The 23125-nt window shown below is 37.4% G+C and overlaps 2 protein-coding genes across 2 annotated transcripts in view; one reads left to right on the forward strand and one right to left on the reverse strand.

Moving 5' to 3' along the window:
• Positions 1-2498: 2498 nt before the first annotated feature.
• On the reverse strand, positions 2499-18364 carry vrk1 (VRK serine/threonine kinase 1). The gene is made up of 13 exons (XM_077239225.1): positions 18283-18364; positions 16432-16600; positions 16281-16336; positions 15624-15693; positions 14966-15053; positions 14718-14826; positions 14183-14275; positions 8467-8599; positions 7270-7390; positions 6961-7019; positions 4947-5119; positions 2894-2987; positions 2499-2776 (listed from the first exon to the last, which is right to left on the reverse strand). Exons 2-13 carry the CDS (start codon positions 16595-16597, stop codon positions 2658-2660), a joined length of 1281 nt encoding a protein of 426 aa, XP_077095340.1. The 5' UTR covers positions 16598-16600; positions 18283-18364; the 3' UTR covers positions 2499-2657.
• A 623-nt stretch (positions 18365-18987) lies between these two features.
• The window catches only part of LOC143746651 (protein phosphatase 1 regulatory subunit 37), a 41666-nt gene continuing 37528 nt past the window's right edge, over positions 18988-23125 (forward strand). Inside the window, exons 1-2 of the mRNA XM_077238608.1 lie at positions 18988-19489; positions 20160-20257. Of these exons, the coding sequence (XP_077094723.1) occupies positions 19363-19489; positions 20160-20257 (225 nt within the window). The 5' untranslated portion in view covers positions 18988-19362. The remainder of the gene's footprint in view (positions 19490-20159; positions 20258-23125) is intronic.

The following is a 23125-nucleotide window of genomic DNA, read 5'->3' on the forward strand; positions in this document are numbered from 1 at the left end:
AGAAACATTTCTTATTAGTATTAATGTTGTGCATACTATAATCAATTGTGCTGCTTAATATTTTTGTGGAAACTGATACTTTTTTTAGTGGTCTTTGATGACATTATATATTTTATAACATTATAAACGAATTTTAATAAAGTTAAAGCCACCTTGCTGAAAAAAAAAAAAAAAAAAAAATTCTTAAATGACCACAAACTTTTGAACAGTAGTGTAGCCCTTATAATGACTTAAAATAATGTCCCCCTTCTCCCGTCCCTGTTTTAGAGTAATAAATGGAGAACCATCTTGCCATTCCCTATAAATTCAAAAAGTTTCATGAGTGCAGCAAGCCAATAAAAGCTAAAGTTTAGAAACAAGAACACTAATTACCGTTAATAACAACGAACCCCCTTCCGAAACATTGAGGAAAGCAGAGAGCCAGTGAAACCTCTGAGGATAAATTATTTTCCAGCATGCAGCCCTCCAGCAAACCCCAACAGCTCAAGACAAACTCTTAGAAACTAAGAGACTGGATATAAAAAATGCAGGTCAATCAATGGCCACAGTCAGGCCCATCAAAGCAGCATGTCCTCCGGTGAGGTACAGGTGGTAATGTTGTGTTTAAGATTTGCCTCACCCACCCTCCTCCCCCCAGCTGTGCAATCATTATGTACTACTGCCCCCTACTGCGGAGCAATGGCTGTGCGCCCTGAAGGTCAGTGGTGAGGAAGGGGAAGAAAGCGCACAGGGGTGCACTTTAGTCCTCACTGTTGGAACAATCGATGCCGGCATCAGCTCAGGGCTCACGCGGCTCCACTCTGAAAACAAACATTAGGAGAAACATCTTCCCCCTTCACTGTTCTTGCTGGGCCAACTGAGTCTAACTAGAGTTAACAAGGCAACCAAGGCCGTGGTCCCCCCTCAGAAATGAAACCAGAGAGGGTGAAAGGTGGGAGATTGGCCTCAGAGGAGCTATGAAATGGGCAAATTGGGTATAACAGCATCAACAATGTTTTTTGTATACATGAGAGAGAATCGCTAAATCTGCCCTAGGGCAGATGATGATGGACAACTGCAATCAGTTTAGTGTTGAAGGAAACGCAACTCATGGTTTTTGGGAACTACACAAGTTGCAATGGTTTGGAAACTTACAGTAAGTGCATCAATTTACCATGCCTTACTCAGGTTTTGTATACTTTGAGTTTTGACTTCACACATTTAATTTCACAGAACACGCTGATTCATAGAGAAATCAAATTCAATTTCAGATTCATCTAGGGCTGTCTAAAACTATACATTTTTCCAATTAACAATACGTTTTCCACTCAATTTCTAATTAATTGTGATCTTCATTCAAAAATAACATCGCCTCATTTAAAACGGTATATCTTTTGCTTAATGCCTATTTTCAGTAGCACACAAAAAACAAAAATGCAACGTGACTAGTGTAGTCCAACTCACAACAAATGAATCTTGTGAGCCTGTTATTTAAAGCAGTAGTTCAAAACAAAACTTACCTGTTTGAATCAGTCTGAAATGGCAAATGTAGGGCCCTCTGCTGATGCTGTATCGTTTACAGCATTAACAGAATGATAATTTCTATGTTTATGCAAAATGGACATTCTAACTGAAAGGTAACCAAATAAATCAGAATTTGGAAATCAACTCAGTATCAAATATAAACCAGACCCTGTGAATCAGAATTGAATCAGCACATCTTTTTTGATACAGTCCATTGATTCTTTCTTAGATTGTGGCAGCAACATTCTTGTGCCCAATAAAAATTTTGTTTTATTACAAGAGCATTTCCCCAAACTCCTGAAAAAACATAACTCTGCTCTTCCAGTCACGACCCTGTATACATGCCATGTCTATTATTCATGTATTCTAACCTGTCCTCATCAAATTATTCCTGTCCCCTCAATGTCATATCAAATTTACTGCGATTACAAAGCAAACAATTCAAGATGACATTTGGACCTAAAAATACGTCTGTGAATGCTGCCGTGCGTTATCAAAACCAGCGATAAAGTTACAATGCATAACAAGTGGTGCAGCCACAACTAACTTTTAATGATAGCTCTTTGAAGCCATTTCCTAGCGGAGAACAGGAAGTTAAGAAAGACTCAAGTGAGAGTGACATGGAAAGTAGGACCCAAGTGCTAGTCTTTTGTCTCCACCTGATCAAATGGCAGCCGAGCGGAAAGGCGCAGAGCCCCCTTCTCCAAACGCACGTACCTGGCTCAGTGGCGTCTGCCACACGTTCGCCTGCCTCGATGCAGGTATCAAAGAGCAGCTCGCCTCTCCCACAGATGTCAGAGTGCCAGCCGCACGGCGGCTTTCATAGCACAACAACAAGGGGAAAATGTGGCGGGGGAAGAGTCGGGACTCTGAGCTCCTTCAGGGATTTCCTTATCGGGGGCAAAGCAATCCCCTCTGGACCTCATCCGCATAGGCTTGATTATTCAAGGCATTACAAAGGAATGAAAATAACTCACAACTCAAAGCCACTGTCGTTTTTTTTTTTTACCTCTTATTTATTATCATTTCACTGCAAGAGAGTGTGCCCAACACCCTGCTAAAGTTTAAGAAAATGCAACCACAGAGAACAAATACAGACCAGACAATTTAAAAGATACAAAAAGGAAACAACTTGAACTAGAGTTCAAAGAGGATTAAGAGTTCTTCTTGGGCCTTCCTCGGCTTTTCTTCACCGCTGGCTCAGAGGAGGCCTGAGCTTCTTTCCTCGCCGGCCGCTTTGCAGGAGTCGCTGCCTTTTTAGCTCCATTCACGTCTAAACAAGTTACATGTTCATTTTAAAATGTTTACCACACCCATTGTTACTAAATTTGATGAAGATTGCAAAAGGGCAAAGCTAGAGATTACTCTAATGTCCATTAACATAGCTTACCCTTTTTCTGTGGAGCTCGCCTCTTCTTTGCAGGGGCGCCTTCGGTTTCATCAGCAGACTGGCCTTTTTCCTCCGCTTTCTTTCGCTTGGGAGTCTTCCCGTCAAAAATAAAGACACGAACATGGGGATGGAAAGGATTGAAGAGCAGTGGTCAATTCATTTGCCTACAGCAACCTTGGATGAAGTTCAAATCAAATATTAAGAAGGGACCCTTTGCTCTATATACAAATGGAAACTGTTGCATGTGCCTTCAGCGTTGTGAACGCTTGAGGAAATGTGATTATGATTCAGCTATCCAGTAAATCCGGAAGGACAAAAAAAAATAATGTAAATGTCAAACGCAATACATGTATACTACCATTCAAAAATGGATGGTCAGTTAATAATAAATGTTTCTTGAGCACAAAACTAGCATATCACAATGATTTCTGAAAGATTATGTAACACTGAAGGCTAGAGTAATAGTGCTGAAAATTCAACTGTCCCATCACAGGAATACATTAAACATTCAAATATACTAAAACAGAAAATGTTTTTTAAATTGTAATAATATTTCCCAATTTTACTGTATTTTTTTCAAATAAATGCAGCCTAAGTGAGAATAAGAGACTTCTTTCAAAAACTTACCGAACCCAAACTTTTGAATTCAATATTGAGAATTTTCATCAGAACTCCAAACAATAAACTTACTATCAGCTAATCTATTTTAACAATTTCATCAATCAAAAATCCTTGTTGTTTTTTCTCCTCAAATGAAAACTCTAGCATTGAAGCTCAAGTCCTCAATTCAAGGAAATCGTGCTAACTGAACCAGGGGTTATGAAGAAGATGCACTTAACGACAGCAATCAAATTCTCCCTTTTCTTCACTCAGACTGCATAATGAATGCTCGCCCATCTCTCGGACTTGAACTATCATCCTTACTAGCCCCCCCCACATCCCCTCACATTTCCCTTCCATTTTGCCAATTGCTGCCTCATGATTACCATCCAGACCCTGCTGAGCTGAACAGATTGGCTCGATAATTACATACAATAACGGCAGTGGGCAGGTAACCCTCAGCTGGCATGGGCCAGCTCCCTGGTGGCACCTTCCATATGCAAACTGCATTGTGGGAAGTGAGGAGAGTCCGTCCCCTCCCGTTGTAAGTGCGGCTCGCTGATTGCCGGCCCGCGCCGACTCCAAGGTTACCGTGTCAGCAAATTTGTGATACATTAGCAGGGAATAAACACAGGCACTCAGGACCTGTCTGTGGGAGGAAGAGGAGGGGCCACTGGGATAAACTCCCGGGCGCTGGAGAGAACCTGAGATGCAGACGGCTTTGTTGCCAAGAGCTCTTTGTGCCGGACCCCATGAATGAAGCCACAGTCTTATCATTTTCACAAAGTATATGCCATCAAGGGCATCTTTGCGGGCTCGGACAGTTTGTTTTACACAAAATACACATGACGGCTGCAGAATTCACTTCTAAAGATCATATCGCTTGAAATCCAGATAAAACGATTCAGTGATTAACAAGATCTTTTGCAAGTATTCAGAGATGAGGTTTTCAGAGTGAGCTCTCATACCGGCTGACACCTTGAGGGTGTTGACTGCAATACAGGATAAGAAACTAAGGTCAAATTACATTCTTCCATTTGAAATGCAGAGCTAAATACAAAAACTTAAGATATTAAACTAACCATTCATAAAAATATTAACATCATGACACCGAGTTCAAATGAAGTGAGCAAAGAGCATGTTTGTGTGTCGGCTGCAAAATCCAAATGAGCTCAAGAAACGTTTGTTAAAAGCATTGCACGTTAATCGTATTTGAAAATCAATGCGCTCGACCGTGTTTCCTACTAACCTGAGCAATTAGTATTGGATCGTGTGTGGGCATTTTCAAATTTGAATCTGCTTTCAAAAGGTAAACAAATTATAGGATGTTGAATTGGCTTGTTTTTAAATGCCAGACTTCAAAAAGGAACTGTCAGAGCATTTTCAATGTGCTGGGAATGAGGGAGTGCCACAGAGGTCGGTTTTTTGATGTTCTACTGAAGGTGGCTCTCACCTTGACAGAGGGCGGGCCCATGCCGTTAGTCGACACGGTGAAGTCCAGCTTTTTGTCATCTGTCACCCCGATGGTCTTCAGGCCTTGCTGCAAAATACCTCGCAATTTTGCATAATCTGGCTTGTCTGTGTATCCGAGAGCCTTGACCTCTTGCATGTACTTCCCCATTTCCTCTGGAAATTGAAAAAGACATTAAGCACAGCATTTAAATCTTAATGCAGATGGATTTATTTATTCAGACATAGCGATACAGCTGCACAATGTTAAAGACACTTCTGGGTCAATAAACAAACAAAGAGCAATTATGTGTGTGATTAAGCGCAAGTTACTTGGACCTCTGTCTCAAAGGAACACGCAGAAGTCCAACGTTAATAAGTTGCAAGTGCACGTATGTTTGTGCGTTTAGCATAGACAGAACAGTCCCTGTAGGGTAGTGTCTTCACAGCAGACGCTCACACTTTAACCTTCAGGCTAAGTTTAGAGGAGAGGGGCTGACATTTGTCACTTTGTTCCTTATACTTCTCCGCTCACAAACTGTTGTTTACTGTCGGCTGCTAAAATAGTCACACCAAACAGAATTAGTCGTGATGGCCGTGCTAACAGTGCCGCCTCCCATCACCTCGGTGTTGTGATGCGCCGTGTACGCACAAGACAACAGCCTGAGGAGGGATCTCGCCGTCTGCCGCGTGGCTGTCACACGGCTTAAGAACTGCCATCACATCAGCGACTGAGCAAAGGGAGTCAATGACATCTTTGATTTTTAAATGACACAAAGAAAGAACGCCCTAAAGTTCTGCAAAAGTAGACTGCCACACACTGACTGCAAAACTAGGCAATGCAGAGGTCGAGAATGGAGAAGGGTGAAAAACAAGTTTGTTTAAATACTTCATATTTTATTTATGTCACTGCTTTGTGGTCGAGTGGGGTAGCTGATACAATGGTTATGTGCACTTTTTTTGTTAGATTTACTAAACATTTCACTAAAATATTTTGTAAAAAATGTGCTTATGTATAAAAAGTGGAAACTGATCACACTCCAGTTTAAAGTTAGTGTGAGAAGTTGCGAGAATTAGCACTATATATGATAGATTAGCTCTAATTAAGGCTAAATCAGCAGGTCGACACTCATTATCACGAGAAGAGGCCCTCATGCTCTTGCTTGTGCATCAGAGCTCGAAAGTGCGTCTATCCAATTTCCGCTTGGCAGACAAACAAAAAGTACTACTGCAGAATTCACAGGTGCTTCTGAGGTCGCGACCCAGTTCAAAAATAAATGTTTAAATGCATTTAGTTGCGAGAAACTGCTTAAAGGGGATGTCTAAAGCTATTTCATGCATTCTGACTTATTTACACTGTTAAAGAGTTGAATTCTCATGCTTAACATGGCTATAGTTTAAAAAACGAGTTGCAGGATTTCTGTGCCCAATACACTCCTTAAGGGTTCGTACAAGATTTGTAAAGTTTTTTTCGAGGTATGGCCGTGTATGACGCCATAAAGGGTGGAATTCCTTGTATGGACACTTCTCTCAGAAGAGCGCGTGCACACATCAACCAAAGCGAGAGCAAGAGAACGCCCATCAACGTGCTTCGTTCGGGTTACGGAAGCCGTCGGCAGCGCTGTCATTTTATTTCAGACCACGAATGTATAGAGAATCAAAGGTTATCAAGGGATAATGCGATTATGTATTGTGCATGGCTCTTTAGCTCCGCCCACGAAACGCCTCCAAGAGCTCGATTGTTTTCGGAAAGAAACCAGTACAGCGCATCTCTCTTTTATAAATCTGAATACTCTTCGGAGATATGAAGGATGCAATACTAATCTATAGGTACTCAAGATTAACATGGGATTGGCAGAAACTGTGTGTGTTATGTGCCATTTAAGGTCCAATACTATTAACCTACTGTAATACAAACTATATAATAGATATTTTATACACCAAAGTGCATTCATCTTTTTAAATATATGAAAGATTTCTCCTATGAACTTAAATAATGCTCGGTTTTGTTTTCTCACCTGGTTTATTTTCTGAAGTGAAACAGCTTTTCAAGAACTCATCAATATTGTCTCTACACCTGAGGAAAATAATATTTAAAAATGGATGATACAACATCTTGAAAATTTATCTATTATAATTAATTAAATCTAACGCATTATTACTTGTATCCAGAAATGTGTTTAAAGGCAATTAAGGAATAAAATGAATTAGTCATATAGCATTTTCATGCAAGTTAATATTCATTGGCCAATGCAAAAAATAAGGTAGATTACATCTTCAGAAAAAGTAAAATCCAAAATGCTACAAGTGAGGTTTAAGATACTCACCTGAGTTTGGAGTCTCTGACATACAATGGGTCCTGAAGTTTGTCCTCCCATGGCAGACGGCCACAAAGCCACTGGATCATGCAGTAGCCCATGATTTCCAGGTCTGCTCTTCTTGAAGGGGCTGAAATGTAATATTTTCCCCCACAGAGAGGAGCTCTTAATAAAACATAACCCTTTAGAGGCCATTTTTAAGGGGTTGCCCACTTTTGTAGTATTTGATGCAAAGTATCAATACATCAACATTTAAGAACATTAATTCCAGGGTTTTTCCTGTATTGGAATTTTTTTGGTGGCAGCCAAAGCAAATTTTTGTCCCGCCAAAGCCTTATTTGATCGGTGAGTGACGTAGATGACAACTGCGCTTGTGACAGGGCGCATGTTTAACTGAAAGATCAAGAGAGCCCCGGCCACGCGTTTGAAATCAAACAATGAACAGCTGTATTTTTTTATTAACTAAAATCAACAAAGATTAATAAATACAGTAAAAAATGTATTGCTCATGGTTAGTTCATGTTAGTTAGCCTAATAAATTAACTAATGTTAACAAATCAAACCAAATTGTAAAGTGTTACAAACAAATTTACTCAGAACACCTCATAAAATGAGAATTTAAGTGTGATTACCCCATTTTTTTTGTGAGAGTGGTTAGCAAGATTAAACCTTAATAAACTACAGTTTTATCAGGTTATTTATATGACAATGTGTAGAAAAATAACAAAAAAATAATTTAGTTTAGACTGGAGTGAGGTGAAACCAGAAAAAAGCAAGTTGTTAGCTAGCTGCTAACTTTATTCAATTGTATAAGGTAGAAAATTAGACTATTAGTTAAAATAATCTTTTTAATGCTACTTTTTTATTCTACTTTTTGATATTGATATGATTATGTACCAAAATAATTTTCAGTTATAGCAAAGACGGATTTTATTTCAAAAAGCTATGAAATCCAGTGGTAAAAATCACAGCTTTTTTTAAAAGGAGTGCAAGAAAGGATGACAGTGTCTGTTGGCCACCACCGAAGTCCAATTTTGACCCAGGAAAAACCCTGATTTCTCTTCATAATTTTTTCATCACAAGCTTTACAAAAAACTTCAGTGATGATGTCCTGCAGGGGTAAAACATTTTTAGTTTTCAGGCCATAGGGATTAGCCTAGTCTAAACTTAAAAGTGACGATAGACCCGATTGTTCCTATTTCTTACCGACTCCTTTGTGCGCATCAATACTAGTGAACTCAATGGTCCCGTCATGACACCTCTTTGGGTCTTCTTTGTATTCCTTTGGCACTCCTTCAGGAGAGTATCTATAGGCCAACCCATAATCCACTAAATATACCTGGGTTAAACAAATGGAGAAAAAAAAAATAAAATTCAGAATCAAATTCCTCCTGTGCAACAAATGTAAATCACTGCTTAAATAATTACCGAAAATTTTAAAAAAGACTTGTAAATGAAATAAGGTTACTACAAATAAATCACATATGCAGCTGCAAATAGACTGATTGCCAATTAGAAGTGTCATAAAAGAGGTCTGACAATTAGCACTTTGATAGCAGAGTTTTCAAAGCAACAGGAAGCAACTAGCAGGGTTCCAAAGATACTAAAACAGCCAGTGCACAAATTGCAGGTGCACCTATATAGCAGATCTAATAGGCTACTGACGCACCATATTTTCTCCCAACTATTTCCATAACTACGTCCATTTAAGACATAAACTGTGGTTAAGGGAAACCGGTCATTTTGACATATTTATGTGTAAATTTGCTCGTTTAGACGCGCACATGAAACTCAAAGTATAACATCTCTTGCGCAGATTTTTGTGCTTTTAATAGCTCTTTTTATTATTAAAGCGTACCACAATTTAGCAACAGTAGCTAGACCTACTAGACGATTTTTTTAAACAAAAATCACAGATTGTGCTGATTCTGTCGTTAAGATTGAGTTTTAGGGAGAAATGACAGCGTACTGCTGCGAAGGGAAGAATGTTGCGCAAGACAGAATGCGGCTATAGTTTTTAATTGTTTTACCTCAATATATTATTTTTATAATCTTTGGGAGCTTAAATCTAAAATAAAATCAGACTAATATATCAGATCTAAAGTGTAACCAGGCAACGTTTTAATGTTTAGTTCTGTCCTCACTCATTAAGCAGGGCTGTCGTGTTGTGCGTGCTGTGGCACCGCGTGAGAGAGATTTAGCAAAAATGCATCTCAGACAAATGGTTTAATATTATTATACATAGAAATGGCTAGCGAGATTTAAAAAAAAAAAAGTCTTTATAGCAATAATAAATAGGAGGTATATTTTCTTAATTTCTCCAGTACCGACAGCAGAACCGATAACGTCCGAGCTTATCGATACAGCGGTCTTTCAAAATTAAGCCCCGGGGCCCGTTTACCAAGTTTCGTTACCCATCCCTATGTATAACCATACTTATTAGCGGATAATCAGAATAATGTAAATTGCATGTAAACTGGAGTAAAGAGTTCTGCTCGTGTCTTACTGCGATTGACCTTGATTATTAGAAATAATCGCATTATTGGTGCACATGTAAACAGTCACTGATGTCTACGATAGTGATTAAAACAGAGCAAATTACCTTATGAAAGTAACTTGGCGCTTCAAATTACGATTGTATTGATTACATCGCTACATTGTTACAATTGGCACATGGCGCCTGTTAAAAAATGTATTTGTCATTGAATCATTCATTCAAGAGATTTGTTCAAAAACGATGATTCATCCAGTAATGAAACAAGTCAAGCAATTAACATTTTATCAGAATCTCTAGCAAATTATTTTTAGTTGCCTGTACCAAATCGTGGTAACATTGAAAAAAAACTAAATATATTCTCAATTTAACCAGATTCATGAAGCTCTTTACTAGGATGAGTCAAATCTTTTTATTTCCAGTCTAATTTAAGATCTGCTTTTGATCTAACTTTTCAGGATGTTCTGGACAGAGTTCTGTTAAAGGGATAGTTCACCCAAAAATGAAAATTCTGTCAGTATTTACTCACCCTCATGTTGTTCCAACCCCGTAAGACCTTCGTTCATCTTCGGAACACGAATTAAGATATTTCTGATTAAATCTGAGAGCTGGATCATTCCTCCATACTCCTCCATAGGCTTCTTCAGGGATTGAACTTGCCGGCCTCGAGAAGTTAAAGACATCGTTAAAATAGTCCAAGTGACTACAGTGGCTCAATCTTAAATTTATCAAACGACAAGAACACTTTTGTGCGCAAAAAAACCCAAAAATAACGACTTTATTTCAACTACTCATTTCCTTCTCTCTGGGCCTCGAGTCAGGTTACTAGTGTAACAGCGTACGCTTCTGTTGTTGTACGTCGCACGCATCACCCACATGACCAGCGTCGGCCAATCTACGTGTGATGTAGCTCTACGCAATTACACTAGTTTAACTGACTAGAGGCCCAAAGAGAAGGAAATGAATAGTTGAAATAAAGCCGTTATTTATGTTTGTTTTTGTGCACAAAAAGTGTTCTCATCGCTTGATAAACTTAAGATTGAGCCACTGTAGTCACTTGGACTATTTTAACGAGATCTTTAATGACTTTTCGGGGCTGGCAAGTTTCAATCACTGAAGAAGCCTATGGACTAGTATGGAGGAGTCATCCAGCTCTCAGATTTCATCAAAAATATCTTAATTCATGTTCCGAAGATGAACGAAGGTCTAACGGGGTTGTAACAACATGAGGGTGAACTATCCCGTTAATGCACTCTCGTCCATCCTTCACTTATAGTGGTGGGTGAATTCACATAGAGTGGGACATCAGGTTGAGTGGGACACTTAAGCTTTTGGGTACTGTAAAGGGTTAATTTTGTAAGCCAATCACACCAATTTTTACTGTGTTATAGCTGAATGTCTATTGGATATGAAATAAAGGTTGTGATTGGTGTGACATCACAGATGTGGTCCAGTTGTTATTTTTCAAATTTGCTTGACTCCTGGGACCTCACGGTAAAGCCTGGTTCACACGGGACGATTGTAAAATTTTCGCCCGATTTTCCAAACCTGAGAGACCCCACACACGGCGATAAAAAAAAATCACGGGTCAAGCATTCCCAGGTCAGACGGAAATTCTCGCAAAATCCCTCAAGATCAAAACATGACTTCAGAGTAAACAATCATGGCGGACGAAGAGGATGCAGTGGCGATAGTTTGTAGTTTGTTTTTAACCGAAAAAAAAAATTTTATCAAAAGAAAAGGCGATGGTCAAAGAAGTGGAGACAACGCAAGCATGGACGGCATTTTTGAATTTGTTTCCCGGTGCTTCCTCTGCGCCTCGTCACCTTGCTTTCTGATTGGCTACACGCCACAGTCCACAGGCTGCGTGCTCGTTTGTCCCCAGGCTGCACCACACACACAAGGAGAAATCGGGCCAAAAAAATCCTACATGTTGGATATCCCCGATTTGAGATCGGAGCGGTCCCGACGTCCTTCCGAGCAGACGAGAGCACTCTTAACACACCACACACGGCAGGAATATCTGATCAGATTATTTTACGATAATCGGAGCATACTTAAGATTGTCGGAAGGGGTAAATCGGGGCTAAAATCGGCCTAATTATCCTGCAGTGTGAACCAGGCTTAAGCCACCCGGCAAGTGTTAATCTATTTTAGAATAATAAGGTTTATAATTCTGCCACTTATGATGTAACAATAAAACTTTTGCTTTTACATACATTTATACTGTCTATGTATTAGAGATTAATAACAATGAGCATCTAACTATATAAAATATTTGTGAAAATTAGATTCACAGCACTGTGCCACTCAACCTGACAGTGTTAGGTTGAGTGGGACAGTGCATTTCAGGTTGAGTGGGACAGTTTTAGGGCTAATGCTAGCAAACAGAGTGCTACCATTTCATGAACAAAAGTTATAAGTAATAATATTGTGTCTGAATATAAAATTTTAGCTTGGTAACTTCAATATACACAAGATGGCACCCATACAGAGAGGAGAGAGAGAGAGAGAGAGAGAGAGAGAGAGAGAGAGAGAGAGAGAGAGAGAGAGAGAAGAAAGCAATACAGGACAGAACAGGGCAATACAGAAAAGGAAAAGACAGCAAAGTAGGAAGGAAAGAAAACTAAACGTGGAGTGAAGAGAGAATGGCAGGGGCTATTGAAGAATCTGAGCAGGATTTGACTGAAGGACACAAACCGAAATTAAGGTTTTTAGCCAGGGCATGGAACATCCCAAAATCAACACTTTAAAGGCGAGTGAAAGGGCTGGTGAGTGACTACCGTCATGCCTCAGGTAAGAGCCCCCTGCTCTCAGCTCAGACTGAGAGTGAATTGACTAGCCTTGTTAAAATGTTAGATGAAAGGGGGAACGCAGTGGTATACAGCTTATTGCGTTCCAGTACGCCAAAATGAATGGCATCCCTGGTTTTTCTGCGGAAAAGCCTGCTGGTGTCCGCCCCCTAAAAGCTGCCTTAATGAATGTTCACTTAGTGAAGTTTACAATGTTACAATTTTTGCATTAGTTCCAGAAATCCATTTTTAAAAAATCCTTCCAAGTATAAATTAATTGAAGGTTGTTGTATTTTGCGCTACATAAGGCGCCACACATTTTCAATGTATGTATTCTGGTTGCATTTACGTTTTACACAACGTCCCAACTTCATTGGAATTGGGGTTGTATTTCTCATGTTCATTTTAACCATAAAATAGTGTCCCACTTTCCCTAACAAAGTGTCCCACTCAACCTGATTGCTTCCAGTTTGCTGAAGAGGGTGACAGATGGTGTTTAAAGATTAACAGTTTGTTAATAAATACATAAATAGGGAAAATTTCACAATAGTCTTATTCTTTACAATCTATTTAAACAAAACACATACAATTTTAATACATTCTAACTGATTTAGGTTGTTTAAAATGCAATTTACCAAAAAGTGTCCCACTTTACCTGACTTCAGCCTATGCATAATAAATTTACGAAATAACATTTATTTAAAATAAAAGCTAACAATTGTGTCTGTAACTACATGTTTACCTTGTAAAAGAAACTCAAATCCATTCAAGTGGTTACTAATTGATCACCTGACTAAAATGTATGTTAACGTTACTTTCAGATGTTAATTTAGTAATCACTAGGATAACTTGTGATTTTACTCTGTAAAAGATTTGTCAGACTAATTTTAACTGCGTTTAATTTTAACTCTAACTCATGAGTTAGAGACTTTTGGAATAATTTGTTATAAGAACCAGTTCATAAGAGTAATATACATTCAGTTCAGAATTCAGTTTTTACCATTAGTTTTAAAAAGCATTCTTATGTTCCCATCATACAATAACACTTCAAATCATTCCTATCTGATTGAAATGAAAATATAACTAGGCATTCGTATTATTTAGTTTACAACTGGTGCATTTCAGTCTCTGTGTACTTAACACATAAAACAGAAAATACATGTATTAGGAAGCAAAGAAAAGACCCAAGTAATTTAAAAAAAAGGATGCTCAGACTCACCAAGTAAGCAGCGACTAATCCCAAGAGGCCGAGTTTTAAATTGTGACTTTAAAAATAGCATCTTAATAATACACCACTGATACATTATTAATCTTCAAATTAAATATTTGCCCCTGCCCAGGCCCCCCAACCTTATTTGCTAGAGACAGCTTCAATACTGTCTCTAATCTGTCCAGTTTATGAGCCGCATTAAAGGCTTAAATTGTTTTGCTTTTTTCCCACCCAAATCTCATTAACAGATGGAAAAAAAATAAGACAAGTAGTTTCTTACATTGCAAATCACTGGTACTCCAATTAAAAGTAGTAGGAGCTCTGTATAGTCCCGCAGTTTACACACCCTGTCTATGTCTCTAGAGTTAGAGCTGCACAGCCATGGCAACAGAGATCTGTTAAACATGTGGAAGGCTTGAAACAAACCTGATTGGGGTTGGTGTAGGACAGAAGAAGGTTGGAGGCTTTGATATCTGCATGCACATATTCATGGTCATGGATGTACTCCAGAATGTCAAGCTAGAGATGAAAGATTTGTTAGAATATGAAATTTTATAATAATACTGGAATATAAGATTTTCTCTCACTGCATGCAATGCCACAAACAGTCATGTTGAAGATTTCTGTGCATCTTTAAAAGGTTTTTAACAAAGTTTGTGCTTATTGATATGTATGTTGAATATTTATTTGTATATTATTCTATAGAAGAGTGGCCTCCCTCATTGCTCATTTTATTTTAGTAACCCCAAATATTATTGGAAATTTTGGTTGTAAAATAAATGAATCATGAGTGACATATGTGAAGGGTATTTCAATGATATGAAATATTTGCTTTGTCAAAATGTCAACATGAAGTACAATGTCATACCTGTCAGCAAAACAAACAAAACATAACTTGATGCACCACTAAACTTTCAGCAGTTTACTTATTCTGATAGAGGTACACTTAGAAGAAACCTACAAGTCTGAGACCCAGTTGAAGAACCAGTTTCCTTGGAAATTTCTTATCATTTCCCTCAAATTTCTTCTGTAGATCTGTTCCAAATCGATCCATGACCATAAATCTGTACCTGTCATGAAGAGTAATGTGAAATCATTTTATTTAAGTGTCATAACTTCCTAAAAATTTTATTAACAAGAAAAAGAAAAAAGAAAAAAAAAGTTACTCATTATGTAATACTTTTGAAAATTGTGATTTTTTCCCCCTACCTCTTACCACCTTTCTCATGAAAACCAGAGCCCCAATATTTTGGAACTCCCAAATACTCAATTTTCCTTGACTTCATCCAAGCTCCAACTGAATCAAAATATAAAACATTCTGTCACAAACATGATTCACAACACATAAACTATTCCACTTCCTAGTGAAAAGAAGAAACACTACAGTGAGGCATCAGTCCTAAAACTGAACTAAGACAATCATACTAACAATTAAATGCAATCACATGATCAATTTATAAAGGCAAATTATTCTAAACTTATTATTTAAACTTGTTGGTGCTCAAAGTAATATAAGAGTATTCCCCTGGGACCAAACTGTGAGTGTGCCGCAAGGTAATCTGCTGGTGGGACAAATATTTACCAACATTACAATATTCCAATGAATAAAACATGAGCATCTCTTAGTAATATAGCAGTTAATTGTCAAGGGAGACTGACATTTGGATTGTTATTAAATAAAGCGCAATACTGTGGCCTTGGGGCAGCCATAAGAGCCACCAAAAGCAGAGAGTTGTGGTTTGTCTTTCTCCATAAGGCCCTCAATGGTGAGCTCAGAACTTTCTTTAATTAAAAGAGTTGCTCTTCGACTTTTTTTTAAGCCTGGCTCATCATTCATATGAGTGTGTTTGCAGTCACAAGGGCATACTTAGATCAGGTTTGGCAGCTCGCATGTAGAACTTCAGTTCAGAGAAGAGAGGGCCATTGTCACTTGGCTCCTGCAAGACAGTAAAAATAAGCACCAAAAATAAATGACATTTAGAAAAGAAAAAAAGAAGAACCCTCAAACATTTTAAAAAACCCTGTAGAGGGAAAGTGTACTTCCATTATCACATATCCATGTCGTGTCATTTTAACAAAGCACAAAATTATCATTTTATAAAATGTATTTATCATTTATATATCATTTAATCATAAAATTAAAATCTTATTTGGAATGCTTGTAAAATGTAAACATTGGTACATTTTCCTCAAGAAAATGTGATTGGCACATGCTCATTCAAAAGTTGCTAGGAGGTTGCTTATCTATAATATTACGGTCTCTGGCACTTTTTGTGTTTATTTAATAATAAATGTAATGACTGTTGAAAATTGAATTTTTATTTAATTGTTTATTTTCTATTGTATTCTATTTTCTATGTGTATTCTATTTTGTATTCTAGTTAAGGCCACAGAAATTATTCTATTGATAAATAACATTAAAATAAATTCTGACCACCCAAACATCACGGGCATTCGAAGAAATTCAAACTCTGGACATATACCTGCCGTCAGCAACAATAAAAAGATACACACTGTCCCTTACCACTTTAATGACATAAGGTGCATCAGTGCCAACAGATCCTGAAGAGTCTTCATTAGCTAAAAGGATATATTACAAATTTACATTTGAACAACTGATAAATAAATCAAAATAAAGCATTAGAACTTTCTACTTTTTAAAAAAAAAATCTTACCGAGATACAGCAGGCCAAAACCTCCCTGCCCAACAGCAGATCCAAGCTTCCATTTTTTCTTTGCGTTATCTGTCAGGACTTCTCCAGGTGGGAATTCTTCAGCCAGTTTCCTCTTGGGTGGAGCTCTCGCTTTCTTCACCACACCTGCCTTGGACTTAGGTGGCATTTTCTTAAATGTATCAAACACGAGAAACCCAAGCATCATTACAACTGAATTTGGGACCAATAGGGTTTAGGACTAGGCGGTATATGGAGTTTGTATGATACATCAATATATTTTTAGAAATGATATAGGATGAGATGAGGCAATACAGTTTATATATACAGTAGTCTGATATTATGAGCACATCTGAAAAAGAGTGGAGGACACCGAGTGAGCTGCTGTGGGGAAAGTGCATAATCCAATTTGTCCTAAACATGAGACATGCTTTATATTAAGGGCTTCAAAATAACTCGTAATATATAGTTAACACGTATAGTTTAAAGTGGCTTGCTCTTACAGATACTTGTGCTTTTCAATGCATTTGATATTAGGTGTCTTTCTTAGTGCATAACTTACTTTTCACATTTATATTTTCTATCTGTAAATATTAACATTTTGCTGTCAGGAGTGGACGATCCTTATGCAAGCGAGTCTCTGCTAGATTTCACAGACTTCAGCCTACATGGTTACAATCACTATATTCATTTTCATAGCCTTTAATAAGAGGACAACATTGGTCAGGATGTGAAATAAAAAACAGAATGTTGTTATTCAAATAGAAAAAAGTAGAAAATTCAGTGATACTGTATATCGGCACTCAAGCCAACAAAAACGAGAGTTTAACTGAAAACTTTACTTTAATTTAATTCAGAATGTCTAAATAAATTTTTATTATAAAATATTTTGTGAAATTATTTTTTATTTTATTTACAGACCTGAAAATCACACTTTTGAAGATGCACTGATATGTCTAGATTTTCTATGACTATGGCATCCCTGTTAGTGTCAAATATTTGCTTACATTTGGTTAATGTCCTACAAACTATATCCATCTATCTATCTATCTATCTATCTATCTATCTATATATATATATATATAACTTTTTTTAGTATCAAAATAATAATAATACTATTTTTTATAAAAATAAAAAAAAACAGGGTAGAATGAAAATAACTTCGAAAATTGTTAATGTGGTCTTAGACATTTGGACATCAAGATCAAAAATGGGCCTGGCCATCAGATGTAGTCTCTTCATATGATTATGGACATAACTTTAGCTACACTGAACACATGTGCTTTCAGAGATACATGTCTACTAATAGTTACACTAACTGTTACCTGTAAAAACAAGACTAGGGTGTGACTGACATGACGATGAGTGTTTATCTCATAATTATTGACTTATAAGCTTTGATATATTGAATAGCCAGACTTTCAACATGCGAGATGTATTTGTATAAGCACTACCATTTATTGCAAGGTCTGAGACGATGACATTGTTTGTAATATTGTTTCAATTTGCAGTCCTGCCATTGATGCTGTTTGTTTCACTTTTATATTTAAAAGAATAACAGACATTAATAGCTTTTAATGGCTTTACTTTGTTTAGGAATGATACAAGTATTTAAGAGTGATAAACATGCGGTTAATGTCACATAATATTATCAATGTAAGTGACGCTAAGTTATTTATATTGTATTTGGGGGGAAACTGCGACTCAACAATTTCAACTCGCTATGCTAGCAGAGTTAGCTGCCTTATACCGGCTTTGTATCACAACAGAGCAGATCATTTGAACTCATCGTCCGCTAGTAAACATATATTGACATCACACTTTACCGAAGCAGATCGAGAATATTCTACTAACCTTTCCGCGCGTAAGTGTCAGGTTGTAACAGCTCTTCCTCTCCAAAGTTCCCGCAAAACGATTCTTCAGAGTGAAGCCTAGCGAACGCGATTGGTTAGAAAGAAGGCTGCGTAGTTCCTGGTTTTGCAATGCCTTATGGGATATGTATTTTTCATTTGTTTTTCCACAAACACTTAGTCAAATTACGATGTTTTGTTATCATAATAAATAGACCAATTTGAAAAAAATGCTGCAAAATATTTTTCTATCTTGCAGAACATTTTAAGATTAGTTTCTTTACCAAATTACTGCATGATATTGTCATTGTTTATGTTTTTGGAAGGGGTGGAACTCCAAAATCTGTTTTATGAACATAAATAAATATGAATTTAACCGCAATTATTTCTCATAAAATTTCAAAAACTAACATTATTGGTGGGTAGAGAAAAAAAAGGTCAACTTAATACAATTTTAAATTGACATTTTAAGACATTTACAATATTTATATTTATTTTAGTATATTAGTATTATTTTATTCAAACATTTTATAGAGCACTTTTTATATATTTTAGTCCAATTTGTGTAGAGTAAACTTTCAGTTTGTCATAGTATTATCTCATACTGTTAAACATTTAATCTAAAGTAGCCTATTTACAGTACAACAGTAAGTAACCCTCAAAAAATATATTAGGCTCTGTTTCCCCCTGTGCATATTTGATGTTGACTTATATAGTTCTACTAGCTTTGAGAGGCACATAATTCATGAATAATTGAGTGTGTAATGTGGTATCCTGTAACTGTTTTGTACAAGTGCTATGCTGCGAGTTTAGGTTTTCTTTTGCGAAGTGACTATTAGGCCACAGAATAACGACACAAGAATTGACAGAAGCAGATTTTGGAGGACATTTAATGGTTTGGTTTCTGCAGCAAAAAGGGAAACATGATGTATCCAGAGATGTTATCTTATATGATGGAGTTTATAGTTCAAACGACAGACGTCTGAGCTAATGGGATGTGTGACATAGAAGTACATGACATCAGGGCTATATTGATGGAAATTTTGGTTAGACAACTTCGTGAGACATCGCTCAATCCAGAAGAATGACAGGGCACTCAGAGGACGAGACAACATCTCTGTCTGTGAAGGAGGGCAGAGAAAAACGTGTATCATTTCCCCCAGATGAGGAGATGGTGTCTGACTTTGTGGAAAGGGTTCAACTTCAAGAGGGTGAGATGGCATTGATGTTATGCTGACGGCCTCTTCAGATCAGTTGTGCTTGTCTTTGTTCATGTACAGTAACATCATACATTTGACACAAAAGCAACATATATAGTTATAATATTGTAGGTTATAATTTTGTATGTTTTTGAAATAAATCTCTTATGCTCACCAAGGCTAAATATATACTAAAATGTTCAATATATTATAGGTAAAATATAATTTAATCCTGTGATGCAAAGCTGAATTTTCAGCATCACTACTCCAGTCTTCAGTGTCACATGATCCTTCAGTATTCATTCTAATATTCTGATTTGGTGTTCAAGACTTATTATTATTATCAGTGTTGAAAACAGTTACTGGATTTTTTTTCAGGATGGATTCTTTGATGAATAGAATGTTCAAAAAAGTCTTTATACGGTCACTTTTGATCAATTTACTGTCACAATTGATCAATTATTGATAAATAAAAGTATACATTTTTTTTTTAAATCCTACTTGTGTAAGCTTCTTATCCTGAGCCATAAGGTAAAGAAAAAGAAAATAAATGAATGTACAAGAAAAATGTTTTAATGCATGACTTTTCTAATTCCTATATTTCATGGAGCTAATTCATTTCATTTAGGATTAAAAAATGGACTATTCTTGTTGTGGCTCTAATACGTTTGTTCTGTTTTAGCTGACAGTCTCAGTCTGACAGATATAATTCTGGCCTACAAGCAGAGCTGTGAAAAGCACCAGGTGAAACCAAACACAAAGGCTCTTGATCAATTAAAGGTACAGTGGAATAATGTGCATTAAAACACACGGCACTTCTCACGCTCTAATTCCCTGCTAATATTAGGTTATTTGTGCAAAAGATTTGGTTTGAAATAGCTATGTGTAATGAACATTATTTGGTGAAAATAACTTTGAAATGAAAGAAAGAAAGAGGATGAAAAGAAAAAAATAAACACATTTTAATCCCTGTTAGGGAGCAGGTTAATTAGCCAACCACGTTTTATTGAACTAAAAAAACAAGACAATAACAAATAGGTAAAGGAAATGAGAAGTGCACGCACAAACACACACACACACACACACACACACACACACACACACACACACACACACACACACATACGCACACACACACACGCACAGACAAACACACACACACACACACACACACACACACACACACACACACACACACACACACACACACACACACACACACACACACACACACACACACACACGCACACACACACACGCACAGACAAACACAAGCATGCATGCATAATTTAAGCTCCGCACTTATTTTACATTGACCAGCAACGTTAAGAGCATCAGTTTTCTCTTCTGCATAAATTTACGATTAGATCAAGGAGAATTATTTGTGGAAAATGAGGGACTTAGCAGTGCTTACATTAAACACACTCTCGGCATTATCTCCACGCCGCTAATGAACCCCACTGCATTTGAAAGGAATGTAGGTGGTCCCCCTAAAAGGGTGAAATATGTATGCTTAAGCAGAAGCTAAAAGGAAGGATATTTAGTTGAGAACTGCGTGTGAATTTCTAATAAGATAATGCTAAATGAAATGTGCTGCTTAAAGAGCATATTTATCAAATTAGGTGTTTTTTTTTTCCCAGGCAGGATCATCCCAAGAGGATGGCTGCTGAAATCTATTTAAAGCCGTTATTGTACCCGTGGGCTTTCTCTATTCTTTGATTTTTTTTATTTTTATAAAGTGGGTAAAACAGTATTGCTTTTGGTTACGTCTTCATAGAAGGGGTAAACAAACAAAAGGCCGGTGTGAAGGACCCCAGGCCCCCTTGTGTTAGTTCAACACAACCTTAAATGCTTAATACTTTTTTCACCCTCACCCTCATATATACCCCGTTTTCTTTGTTTAGCGTCACGTCTTGAAGTTTCTCATTCGAAGTTTTCCGTGTCCACTCCGTCTCAGAAAACACAGAAACTTCTTGATATGAGTTATTATCCCAAGGGCTTGTAAATGAGTAACGTTTGTTGAAGTGTCACCGCCACTGAAGTGCAAATCCTGTCGGAGGTGGTGGCAATTGTAGTAACAGAAAATAACAAAGAGAAAAGACTTATAGAAGCGCCCCATACAGTATGAGTGCTCGCCTCAGAAGCCGAGGAAGCATCATCAAACGATTCAGCATTTCACATCTCCCTGCAGGATAAGGCGTAGATTTTGTGAGAAGTTTGTATTTCAGACTGAACCGTCCTCCCATTAGAGCGAATGCAGTGCTGCAGAGCTCCCCAAAAACATCCTTGCTCCCAGCCTAACTCTGTCGAGCTGCTTAGCTCTGAGCGTTGAACATTCATCAGAAAGCCACAGAGTGTCTGAAGTGAAATAACTGTCCTCCCTCCCCCTCAATACGGAGTAGAATTTCACATCTCACACATCTAAACACTGTAGAGTATAAATAACTTTCACACTTTTAATCTTTAATGTCCATTGCACTCTCTAGACTGAGGATTCGCAACGATTTCTTTCTTTACCGCATAAAATGGGCATGTTTAGTTCCTTCCCAGTTGTGTGAAGATGCACCATCCATGTAGCCTATCATGTTGTTTTTTAGGCTAGTTATTTATCATTTTCTATGACAAGCACCGAATTGTTCTATTAAATGTGTTTTTTTCCCCGGCACTGCTGCTGATGAAGAGCCAGGGAGACAGCGTAACAATTTAAAAAATAAAAAAATTGTGTACATTTTAATTTTGTTAATGATAAATTAAGTTATTAATTTGGTCTATGCTCTTTCTAGACACTGCAGGTTTAATTGCTAATTGTTAACTGGGAATGAATATATTTGCATATTAATTAGATCCCAATTTACATTTTTAATTTGCTGCCTTCAAAGGGTGTGAGATAAAAGGTCGTGTTATTTTAAATAATTTATCCTTTATTGCAGAAAAGATGCTGAAAGGAAAATGTGCGCCTGATTTTAATCCCTGAGAGCTTTTACAGTATAAAATGTTTCGAACTAATTTTTTCAACTAATTAAATGAAGCAAAACAGGAGAAATATATGCTCTCAAACAGTTGCTAATACAAAGCCACCCAGACTGCCGAGCGCTGGAGTGGGTCTCCCGGAGTCTGAGTGAAGAATTGGAAATGCACTTGAGATGCCGTCTGTAGAAGTCAAGTTTATAAGCTGTGTCCCGTTCTGCCTGGAGGAAGCAGAGCTCTTTTTATCACTTCATTTTGTCCTCTCCCTCCTGACACATCAATGCATTTTGTACTTTGTCATTTCATTTTCCTCAATACACAGCACAGAACCTTGCTTAGCAGCTATGGGCTTTAGAAGTTTCCACATTTATTAAGATGGAAAACATCAAACAAAGAAAGAGAGGTACAAATCCATGGCCTTAAGTCATCCTTGTTGAGACTTTTCTTTCAGAATAACATTAAACCGGGAGAGTGTTCGTTCGCACGTGGCGATGCTTAATTTGTTTTGCTCTAAACGCAAAATCCCATATGATGTCCTGTTTGTGTTTACAGCAGGTTGACTGAGGGACTTCATCAGTCCATTGCCTGATAGATGCTAACTGCCATCTGCTAGCTACAGTCTAGCGGCTAGATTGCCAGATTGAGCTAAAATGATCTGTGCTGTGACGTAATGAAATTGAA

The sequence above is a fragment of the Siphateles boraxobius genome, unplaced genomic scaffold (assembly GCF_051911475.1).
Source record: "Siphateles boraxobius isolate OS27281-9 unplaced genomic scaffold, OSU_SipBor_1 22, whole genome shotgun sequence".
Lineage (NCBI taxonomy): Eukaryota > Metazoa > Chordata > Actinopteri > Cypriniformes > Leuciscidae > Siphateles > Siphateles boraxobius.

Coding starts and splice junctions, on each gene's coding strand:
- vrk1 (XM_077239225.1), bottom strand. CDS start 16,597: ATGCCACCTAAGTCCAAGGCAGGTGTGGTGAAGAAAGCGAGAGCTCCA. Junction 14,276..14,717: donor TTCAACTGGGTCTCAGACTT/GTAGGTTTCTTC, acceptor TTTCATCTCTAG/CTTGACATTCTGGAGTACAT. Junction 7,020..7,269: donor GTCAGAGACTCCAAACTCAG/GTGAGTATCTTA, acceptor TATTTTCCTCAG/GTGTAGAGACAATATTGATG.